Genomic DNA, 12,278 nt, shown 5'->3' on the forward strand with positions numbered 1-12,278 from the left:
AAATAGCTTGCCCACAAATCTCTTGTTAGTACAGCACGGGAGCAAAACACAGCTCTGGTTGTCTTTCGCAATATGAACCCTGTTCACTCGGGTATTTGTTTGCAGTCTGCTAACTGTTCCAAAGTCAAAAGAAAACACAGAGAAGCAGTATTTAGTTATTATGCAACAAAAAGCTGGAACACACAAGATTCGAGTTAAACTTTTATGCTCTGTATTGCTTTCCACTGTAATCATTAAATCATTATCCTCCCTGCACATGAATCTTGAACCCTCTTCAGTTTATTGTTCCCTCTTAAATTTGAGCTTCTGCTGTATTTATTACTATCTTTTTATCACTTCAAAAAAAAACAACAACAAAACAAAACACATTATCAGCGTAATAATCCACACTCAAGCCTGCTTTACATAACCACTTTTTGCTTTAATGATTACAATCAAAAACATTTGTACAACATTTTCAACATTAGAAAATGGATGCAGATTTTTGGCTGACAGTAACTGCTATGAAAACAAACTGAGGGACAGAGATGTGGGTACTGCGTGTGGAGACGAAGTAGAAAAAGAGTTATATATTGGAGGGACCAAACAGCTGGTGATGTATCAGAAGAAACGTCGGTGTTTACTTATCCATTTTCGGAGCATACGCATGGCAGACATGACATTTCTCTTATCTCGTGTTATTTAAACAGAGAATTGCTCATTGCCTATATGGGAGCTGCATAATGGGAAGCGAAGATGCATCAAGCCACTACTATCTCTGGGCCTTAGTCACGGTTGTCGTCATTACCGAGCACAGGAAAAAAAAAACATTTTTTCTGATACACCTAAATGATGTTCTGTGTTTTGCATCAGTGCCGTGGACAGAGATGGAAGAGGGGTGGATTGTGGGAAATATAAGACGAGGAAACCACCACTCATCCTTTTTTTTTTTTTTTTTTAAATCAAACACACAAAGAAAAACAAGGATGACAAAAGGGAATTGGAAATACTGATAAATAACAGTGGAATCAGAGCCATAAATAGACAGTATTGGATATTTAGGACCCTGGGGGGGGGGGGTGGAGTCAGCTGAGGTGGAGGAGAACTGGCAGCTAGCCTTCAAGTAACGGGATATCCCAGTGCAGTGTCCTGTGTGTTGATTGGGCGGCTCTACATCATGGAGCAGGACGTTTTTCCTGGCTGCACGCCGCCGTCCATCTTCTCTGCCTCCAGGATCATCCTCCGGAAAACCTCCACGGCTGTCTGAGAGTGAGAGAGCGAGACACACACGAACACACACACACACACACACACACACGCAGGACGCTGTCACATGCTTCACTCACACACATTTGATCCGGTGGAGCCTCACTCGCTTTAAGCGCCGCACAGAGATGGCGTTGTTTTTATAGGCATTTAAACACTGTCAAGCAATATTGTTTGCTAACTCGATTTGAAGCAGATAAATAGACTTCCTGAATATAAAACTTAAGATACGGCGCAAAATACATCCAACAGAAAACAGTTTGTTGTTTACTTTGAGCTTATGTTGGATGAAAATGATGGAAATCAAAAGAATAGTAAATTAAACATGCTGTATCTTTGATGCTGTGCTGGATACATTTTCTGAACTTAACTTTTCAGCCACTTGGGGGCAGCGAAACGAGCTGTAAACACAACACTGACATACTGTACTATCCGGTTATAAAGTTGATAGGGATTATTTGTTAGCAAACAGTAGCTTATTTACACATCAAGCAGGAACAGAGTAACATTAGCATGTTTGTGTCCACCTGATGAAGTTTAATTTTCACTCTCCTTTTAGTTGGTTTGTGTTGGTTTTGTTCTCCACCAAATCTCTTTAGTTGCTAAATATTCTACTATGTTCACCAGCTAGTCGCTAACTTTGTCTTTGTACTGTTTGGTGCTGGGCAGCTAGCTGTTTTTTGAGCTTTTTTTTTTTTTTTTTTTTTTGCTGAAAACAGCTGTCTGCTGAGGCTAGAGACAATGCTTGTGAGTGGTGAGAGTGAACCAAACAGTACAGTTGCGGGCTGTAAAGCAAAACAATGAGTTACAAAAAAATGCTAAAATGCTTTGTATTGCTGAAGGGAAACACAGAGTCGGGTAATAATTCTCTGTGGGTTCATCACCATGAGCAACACCTTTCACATTACACAGTCATTTGACCCATTGTTAAGATAAAAACATTCAGTACAGCAGCTTTAAATTTATAGCCCTAAATATTTCAGTCTGGTTGTAGCTCCAGATACATTTTAATAGCACAAGTTCTATAATGTCACTTGAAATGACGTGCTTATCAACCTCTGGGGACAGCAAAATTGCCTTGAGCAGCTATAGTATATTGTCAGATACTTACAGGAGGGAGAGAAACTTGTGTCTGTTTACTACACATCCATCAAACTGTTTTCTTTAATATATGTGTGTGCGCACTTTCAATCAAGGCAGTAATGGAATGCAAATTGATGGAACGGATAATGCTTATAAGAGGCTGTTGATAAGGCGGGTTTGATGTGATAAAAAGCATAAGAGAGCACTCTAGCACTTAAGTGCAACATTTCCATAAAGTTGGTGGACTTGAAAGAGACAGATGTTTAAAAAAAATGGTCAAAATGTACTCAGCAGAGGCTGTGATATCCTGAACTTTAGTCACTTGTATAGGTAAAGCTCCAAAAACACTAGATCCTACACTTCCCATAATGCAACTTGACAGAGTGTCTTTGTCAGACCCTCCTGCCTGGTAAACAAGTTATTACAAGTTTGTAGTCTTAAATCTCAAGCCAAGATAACCCTGATAGTATCGCCAAAGTTATTTATCTCAGACTCTGGAGGAAGACTGAAACTGTTTTCACAGGCTGACTACTCCCTGTGACGAGTAAACTAATCTTAATGTGTAAAATTGCCTTAGATCCCCTTTAAGGATTAAAACTTTAAATGAGACTGAGCCCTTTCAGTTATCTATTGTAGCATTCATTAAATATATAAAGATTAAAATGAAATTTGATTGGGTATTCTTTTGAAACAGAGGTATAAATAGGTCTTGACAACAACCAAATCTAAAACCAAGTACTACCTGGTAAATATGATCTTACCTGGTTCTCTTTAGCTGAGGACTCCATGAAGGCAGCATTCCAGGATTCAGCTAATGCTTTTCCCTCTTCGCAACTGATTACTCTGAAAACAACAACAGAAACAGGAATAGCAGGCAAAGCCAGTCAGCGAGGATAAAACAATATTTCAGAGTACGGCTGCAGTGTCGATTCTAACCAACCCACATTGTTCAACTCCTAAGAAATTTGCTCTTATAAACGTTTTCATTGACTTGGTGCAAAGTAATGTGTAATTGCAGGGCTACACAAACACACAGAGTCATGTTTAAACAGACTAGTTTGGTGCAAACAGCTTCTGTCTTTATTTGGGACACCTGTGTAACAAATATTAACATCTGTTTTGTATTTGTGTTTGTGTTTCATATGTAGTGGAGTTTTACATTTCTGCCAACAGGAGCCTGCAAAATGATGATGAATTACACAGAAATGATGATTAAAACTGCTAAGTGCCTTGACCCATGTATACCTACGGCATATATTAAACCTAATGTACAATTTGAGTGTGCTTTCAGACATACCGCTCCATATGTAGGTCGTTCTTGTTACCGACGAGCATAATTGGTACTCTGCATTGGAGGGAAAGAAAACGGCACATTGTCATTCATGCATGATATATTTCATACTTCTTGGAATGCCGTGGACAGCAAAATAAGAAGGAGCAGTACTCACTGAACTTTCCCCACCATGTCCAACAGTTTTTCATGGATAACTTGTACAACTTCAAAGCTGAGGAAGAAATGAGGGGAAAGATTCTTCTTTAGCATTCATGAACTGTAAGCAGTCCAACTCATTACACAGGACAGAAAAGGGAGGTATACCTTTTATTAGATGTAACTGAATAGACCAGAATGTAACCGTTGATATCTATGGAGTAAGTCTGTGGGAAGATAGAGTACTCATCCTGGAAAGATGGAGATTTGGAGGAAATTGGTATGAAATGTTACATGTTTGAAGCAGAATAAATATCAAACTATGAAATAACATTATCATATAACGTATAACAGCACATATTTACATAAAAATGCATAACCTGCTGACAGGCTGATAAAAAGTGCTATCATTCAGTTGGCACTGAGTCATACCTGTCCTGCTGTGTCTACCAGCTGAAGATGGTACTCTTGTCCATTTATTGTGATCATTTTAGTAAACGCTGCAGTTAAAAGAAAGGACAAATTGGAAATTAACTGCTGGAAATCACGAATTAAACACTTTAACAGACGGAGCGAGAAGTTTCTTTTTTAGATCAACATAAAAAATACACATAAATAATTGAGTACTATACAGCCTCCATCACTCAGTGTTCAGTCTGCAGATCTCGAGACATACAGCACAAGACACAACCCAGTTATGGATCCATTTCTGGTTGCACAGGACCACCGAGTTCATTCAGTACATGGATGTCAATATCTGCCTGGAGATGGGTCATATTATCTACAACGGTTGCTGAGGGATTGCGCTGCCTGCAGCATCTCGCTGATAACGCTGACACTTTGCTTTATGTTAACCATCCAGAGATTATTTATAGATACAGACCACACATTCGAGAAATGCAGGATGGTATATGAGCAAACATATCGGGGAAAAGAGAAACAGCCTACAGGCAAAGTTTAAATCTCTGGAGTGTCTGGGAATATGTGTGTTTAGAATGTTCTCTTGTTCTGCAAAATGTACAGTCAAAGTGCATTCAAGCGAGGCAACGAAATAAGCCGGTGATGTCCAGGCTTACAGAAATGAAGGGTCAGTAGGGTTTCATTCCAACCAAAACAGTACACCAGCTAATTTCTGAAACATTCCTTAAAAAAGAAAGTTTCTCCCTTTCTGGTGGAAAGTGCTGAAATCAGTCGGTGTAGTGTTTGGACATGTTGGCTTGGAAGAAACACTGCACCCTGCTGGGTAACAATTTAGTGTGATCATCGATTGTCTTTCAGCAAAATCATAGATACAGTATATCTGACATAATACGATAAGGACGAGGAAGAGTAACACTTTCGATCCATCAAGTTTGACTGTGATGGACAGGTTTGAATGAGTAAAATGTGAAACCTAAGCCATATAATGATATAAACTGATATCAAACATATTGATAATGACAAATCCTTATGATTATTATAATATATAACCCCTCTGATTGAAATTCCATACTTAGCTGGGTCATGTGATAAATACTAAACTATCTACATGACAACTGAGCTACTAAAACAGCCGATGAAGGCATAAAGCTTTGGAAACACCAAGTAAGTGAACCTTGTGATGGCAAATAACAATCAGAACATTGATTTCAAAGATCTTAATAAAGGATTGGGCATGTACCTTTTTCTACTTTTGAAGTGTTACGGGTGTTTTTCATAATCTCAACTGAAGGTCTTTGTTGTATGTTCAGATTGTGAAGCTAAGTCAAATGTGCAATTTTGAGCAATAGGAATCAAGTTAACCTTACTTATTTATCAGTTTTCCTGCATTTTTGAGCAGAGGTGCGTCACCTTGCTTGAAACAACCACCTCCGCAAACATCATAAAAAATACATACACTTTTACAAAACCTTGGAGGAGAAAAGAGCAAAGGTGCTCCGGGATCCGCACCTCAGATGAAGTTTCCTGGGGGGAAACCCTGTTTGTTTATCATACAACAGTCGATAAAACCCCCCACTTACTGTTTTCTATTGTGGGGTCATAGGAGTCAACGAACTGGCCTTCCACAAACTGAATTGTCAAAGAGGACTTTCCTGCAAAATACAAATGATTATTATGAACAGTGATTCTTCAGAGATTAGAAAAATATTAGAAATGTGGAAAGAAAATGTCAAAAGCTTCAAAAGTTTTTAATGCAGTTATCCATAACAGCTGTTCATCACTCATGTCCTGTGGCTCAGGTGTATATATTCAGTATAAAGATGACAACAAATTAAAAGGGAGCAGTGACTGATAAACATATGCACATTATAAACATCCAAAAAATTAATTATTTACAACACCTGCAACGCACAAGGCTACCAGATACACCATAAACCTCCTGAGAATATGGCAGAATAACAACAATAGTAGGTAGTAGGCTGCCATAAACACAATACAAATCTCTATGGTAATATTTGAGGAGTTTTTCGTGCTGGTATGCTGGCTGGGCCTCCACTCGTGCTATCTGTGTGTGCCATCTTGCCATCCTCAACATCCTTTTTTACCGCATACAGATTGCGCTTCTTTGGTTTGGTTAAGATCAAATAAAAACTGCCCAGTAATAATGCGCCAAATCCTTGTGGTCCTTCAGGCCTTCCCACAGCAGGAACTAGCCTAACGCCAGCGGGGTTGGGGTCAATGATGGAAACGTATCAATAAGTGCGCCAAAGATCAGACGCGTAAAAATATGGATCTTGAACATTCTATGGGAGGCCTCATGTGCTAAAAAAAAAAAAAAAAAACCCTCACAAGGCCACGTCTCACCTGGTGGCGCTCATTCGCCCTCTCCGGGATGCTGCGTGACAGATCCCACTCCCTTATAAATTAAGTCTATTATAGGAGGAGTAAACCGCTCTTACAATGGATTTAAATTGATCTGAAAGGCCGCTGAAATCTAGTCCCTGCGTCGCATCCAAGGCCCTTAAGGTGTCATTCCCTCCCCCCCCATCACCACCCCCCCTGCGCGTCGTCTGATCGGAACTCACCTACGGATCTGTACCCGAGGATGGCGATTTTTCGTGATTTCGGCTGCGGCATATCTCGTTCTGGTTATCGCATCTAGTCCTCGGGGTGTACCGCAACCTCCAACCGGAATGGCATCCAAATTCAAGGAGCGCAAAGATTCGACATACAGCCTAAAGATGACAGCAGAGGTCCCTGTTCTTTGCTGAGTTTACGAGAAAATTTTACGTCCACGGCTTGAAAATAATGTTATTTCAGGTCATATGAAAAAGCATGGAGTATAGATCTACAATAACTGCGTCACTCCCCTTTGCAATGTAATGAATTAGTAATTACTGCTCCGCTCTGATTGGATAGACGCGGAGCGAAGGAGGGCGTTGATGCCTGTTGTAAAACTTTGATTGGGTGAAACAGCTGTCCGTCAAATAGCAATGACCGGGTTTTAAAATATGATTGGTTGATACACGCAATATGACGCGCTGGGTGGCCGGGTGCAATGTCATTCACATCTTTAGGGTCAGAGAGCAGGGAAGACGTCATCTTTTTTTTTTTCTGTCTTTTTTCTCGGACACACTATAGTAATTTCTGTAATGACCTATGGAGAGAAGCAAAATAGTATAAGTCATTGTTAAGATATTATAGGATTATCATACAGATCCCATTGTGGTCACAATAGCCATGAAAAAGCTAATGTTAGAGCACCATAAACTCATTATTCAGTGCCAGTGATACCCCATTAATGCCCATAGAAGCGTTATAGGCTGGAGAGATGATGGGGTCAGCGAGCTATAAGCTTACCATACGTACAGCCAACATCTCTATAGACATATCAATTATAGGAGAAGTAGATTATAGTGTGTAACAGATAAAAAGCTACAATACAATGTGGTGATAGGTAAATAAGTACATACTGTACCACTGTTAGGTACATGTGTTGTAATGTTTCTTTCTACTTCTACTTCATAATATTACAAAGGGATTTTTGTACCTTCTACGGTTACTCATCTACATTTATTTTACATCTATTGTTCATTTACAAATAAAGATTTTACATTCAAGCTGACAAAATATGAGACATGTTATCCTCAAACTCCATCTGCTGATGAGCATCATGTAATCTGGTGAAAAGCTCCAGGATACCTTTCATTCATTCATTCATTCTTTCACTCAACCTTTATTTAGACTCGGAAATATATTGAAGTAGAGACTTCATTTACAATATAGCAAAGCAAATTCACAAATAACACATCCTAGGCACCAAAAAACACAGATAAGATACTTAGATAACAATGGCGATAAAGAAAAAAACGAAAAAGTAATGAAAAACCAAATTGGTAAAAATACTAACATATTAAAAGCTTATGAATAAATAAAGGAATTAAAATTTACAGTGAATGAGTCAGCTTAAAACAAGAGCAGTTGGAAGTGAAATAAGAGGAAATTAAAAATTTAAATTGCCCTATTAGGATAAAAATGAGATAAGCTTAAGAATGTCCTGCATGTTATTCCAGGTTGCAGGTGCACAGTGTACGGGCCTGCATTAAAAGATAACAATGAAATAATGGAAGGGGGTAAAAAACCAGTAAGAGCCTTATAAATAAATAAAACCCAGTTTTTATCACGCCTTGCAGAGAGGGAGAGAGAGAGAGAGAGAGATCCAACCTTAGCATACAGCTCACAATGATGAGCATTATAATTATTGCTGGTAATAAATCTTAATGCAGAGTGATAAATCTACTAATGCTCCTTGAGCTTTGATTGTTTTCTCAAGATCTGTTTGGTCAACAACAGTTAAGTTAAAATCAGATCCAGTTCAACCAGCTAGAACATCAAAATGCTGCTCGTGGAGGCCATTATGGGTAGGCTTTCTTTTACTTTTGCTGGTAAACATCTGTATTTTACCTCCAGATATGTTTTAGGAAACACTCTGCTTCGAATAATAATTTGTGTCTGATGTGGTTTTTCTATGACAAAAGTGAAATTACCTGGTTAAAAAGTCTTAAAGTAACAACTACTCCTTCACTCATGCAAAAATCAAAACTCTATGAAAATGGAAAGTGGAATAGAGTTTAACTGCTGGACACATAATGTCTCCTACTTCATTGTAAACTCCATTTTCAGTGTATGTGCACTGCAGGTTTCAAGTTTCCACATCAGTCTTGTGTAGATTGCATACTGGACGACGGTTGGCTTCCAAACTGGTTTTGATGTCGAAAGTCATGCTTGTAAGTACTTGCCCTTAAACTCTGATTTAAGGTGAGAGCAGAGAAACTGTTACCCCTTCAGCAGATGAATGTGAAAACAGTCTTCTTGCTTCAAACTCTGCACAGTGAAGCTCAAACATCCAACTGAAGAAATAAGAACACATTTTTGTTTTTAAGTACAATGTAAAAGGCAAGACTTTTACTTATAATAGACATTGGCCAGTAGATGTCCCCATAACACCATTTATATCTCACACAGACCCCACTTAGAGTACCAGATACCTATCTGTAAATGCAGAAATAACTATTATATATTCCCATATTCCCATAGAAACATCACCTTCTAATAACTGTTTATTTCCATCTCTTGTTTGACTCGAGAACTCACGAAGCCCCGTTTCTCAAGCTGCACCATACAATCAGACATACACGCCCAAACCTCCCTAAACAGCGAGACACTGTACCTCAGTGACCTCACACATAAATCAGACACACTACAACCATCACACACATCCCTGCTTATCTCAGCTAATAGTGTATTCCATTATGTTAAAATACCCATGTCTTAATATAACTGTGGCCTAAAACCAAACCGCAGGCATGCAATAATACCATAGGAAGTCAGGCCACAATTAGCGGGTTAAGCCCATAGGCAGACACTGGAATTCAAGGCAGGCGTGGTGAAGGTGGTGAGATGATGAGGCTCCTCTTTGCTCTACAAACAGCCAGAAAGCAAGGGTTAATATTACTTATGTGTATCAATCATTGCTTAATTTCACACAAATGATGGAGTCTGTAAAACTGCATTTTCTAGAAAGAGACATTGGGAGATATTTAAAGATTTCCACAGTTTAAAAGCTACTCTAGAATATCTTGGAGCAAAACTCTTAAAAATAATTATATACTCTCTCAAAAATACCCCACGGGCCCCCAAGGGTGTGCATTTTTCCCTGCCCTGTGACCAATGAAATCCCCTGTTTCCCTGTCACGTCCTGGACCATTACTACTTAATCACAGACATGTCCAAGTCCCCGTCAGTAAGACCCAACTGTTTTGCCTCCACACACACTTCTCGGCGCTGGAGACAAGAAATCACTGTGTCAGCAATAGGCGATTTGTTCTGCATGACATTGGGTGTCAAAAAAAAAAAAAAAAAAAAAAAGCTTGACTGGAATGGCTGAAGGGTGCTGCCTGCAATCACTGGACACACACACACACAAATACACACATAAGCACATTCAAACCCATACACATGAACGCTGTCACTTTCTCTACCTATTTCAACCTCTCGCTCTCTCTCTCTCACACACATGCTCGCAAGAAATTATGATGACCAAGAATAGGTCACACTGGTAATACAGCCATGTTCTAGCCAGGGATTACAGTGTGCTGACATAGGCCAACAATAAATACCCCTTGCAGGAACAACAGGTGTCTGACAAGATTGTTTCACTTTAATAAAAGGCTTACACAAGCCTCAGAGAAATAATACATTAAGCTCTTTTAGACATGTTGGCCTTTTATTCCTTCATCCCTGGTGATTGGAAAATTTCTTCTTTTTTCACCCCAACAATTAATCCCACAGAATCTCGTGCGCAGCGAGACACAGATGTGATTAAGGTGACGGCGTTGTGTGTGTGACTGCTAATGTCATGAGATCGATATTCCTGTCACGGAGCATGTTGCAGGTTGAAAACTCACTTTAGATTTCCAGTCTCTAATTTCTTTAGCTATGCGAGCTAGTGGACATGCAGCTGGAGCTCGTGTTTCTGAACCCTGGGTGTGTGGCACCAGCGCCAGCCTCTTTCAACTCACTGTGAAAGCACCCCTGGCTCTGTTAGTATGCCAGCCTGTGCGCCAGTGGAGCGAGTCAGCTACATCCTCCAGCTGGGTTTGTGCCACTAACGGGCACCTGGACCCACTCGCAAAACCTCATGAAACAGAATGCATATTTAACTCAGAGGAATGCATTTGTGTGACATCTCTCACCAGCAAAGTGTGTATAGCTGCATGATGACCAGGGGGACAACCATTGCACCTTTATTTTGCTTATCTTTGAGACTTTTATCACCCTACTGGATGCAATGTGGCCCTTTTTTAACGTGCAGATTCACACTTCAGGCTGTGCCTCAGCTGTTGGACTGTGTCCAGAGTCACACAGGCCTGAAAGACAGCCATCGTTATCCAACTCTCACAAGGTGTCATTGTAGGGATCCAATGATTACCATATCAGCACCACATGAAACATTTATGGCTTGCTGGCAGCGATGGTCTGGCAAGCATCCTAATTTCTAGAACAGAGCTTGTCAGATCCTATTGTTTCAAGTTCTGGTGGCATGCACAGAAAAATCATCATCATTGAAACTTCTGTGCTGTCACTCACCATCAAAACTTTGCGATATGAGTTTCTCCACCACACCTGACACACCCTGAAGGCCTCGCTCAAGCAGACAACTTACTACACTGACACGCACATACACCACTTCACTGCAACATATATCCAACACATGCTTAGCAACAAGGCAGCGTATTCAAACTGGCAGTGATCCTTCCTCTCTTTTGTACTGCTTTCCTGCTGCTGCACTGCTTATTTATAACTCTTTTAATGCAAACACTTGCTGCTCCTGCTATATAGCATTTCATAAGTAAGCTCAACCGTCATCGGGGCCTGATCATGTTGCTTCAGGATTTGCTTGTTTAGACTAAATTGCTACTTAATTTTAACTTTATTACTTTTTGAATCGCTAGGATGAGGGCAGTGATTCAGAGGTATAGAGCCAGGCTACGTTGGGATGGCTTTGCGGAGGATTAATCATGTTTGAGCCGCATCACTCTGAGAGTCCAGTTGCTGGATGTTCATCATTTCAGCTGCCAGCTTGTGTGTCGCAAATCAAGCCACGAACTGAATGTCCTGTCAGTAGTCTGGACAATGTGGTACTGTACCGACCCTCTACAAAGCCATGTCTGGGTTTACTCTCCACAGAGTAGTGATCAGGCCTTCACTTCACTAAGCTAACATTAAGTGTTTGCTACATGTGTATAGGGGCTTCACTTTGTGTTTGTTTATTTGTTTGGAGATCAGTCAGTTATCAATATCATGCTGTAACCGCTACTGGCTGTTTTATTGCTCTTCCACCGAGCTGCATGTGGGCGATGTCTTGGCGTCCTCTGGCTGCCAATTTCTGCTTTGATACTGCAACCATGTATCTATATGCAGTGTTTGCACTGTTACTAATTGTAAATTACTTTGTTGTAATAGGCTTATGGGCTTAATTTTCTGTTAGTTGTTTGGCATGTGCATTATGATGCTTTCTTGCTTTCTTGTTTTAAGCAGT

At 40.0% G+C, this 12,278-nt stretch overlaps 1 protein-coding gene across 1 annotated transcript; it reads right to left on the reverse strand.

The window, feature by feature from the left end:
* Positions 1–400: 400 nt before the first annotated feature.
* Positions 401–7,067, reverse strand: rheb (Ras homolog, mTORC1 binding). The gene is made up of 8 exons (XM_067606388.1): positions 6,763–7,067; positions 5,758–5,829; positions 4,190–4,257; positions 3,926–4,008; positions 3,777–3,833; positions 3,626–3,673; positions 3,090–3,171; positions 401–1,242 (listed from the first exon to the last, which is right to left on the reverse strand). The coding sequence occupies exons 1-8, from the start codon at positions 6,812–6,814 to the stop codon at positions 1,150–1,152; spliced, it is 555 nt and encodes a 184-aa protein (XP_067462489.1). The 5' UTR covers positions 6,815–7,067; the 3' UTR covers positions 401–1,149.
* Between the last annotated feature and the right edge of the window lie 5,211 nt (positions 7,068–12,278).

The sequence above is a fragment of the Thunnus thynnus genome, chromosome 12 (assembly GCF_963924715.1).
Source record: "Thunnus thynnus chromosome 12, fThuThy2.1, whole genome shotgun sequence".
Lineage (NCBI taxonomy): Eukaryota > Metazoa > Chordata > Actinopteri > Scombriformes > Scombridae > Thunnus > Thunnus thynnus.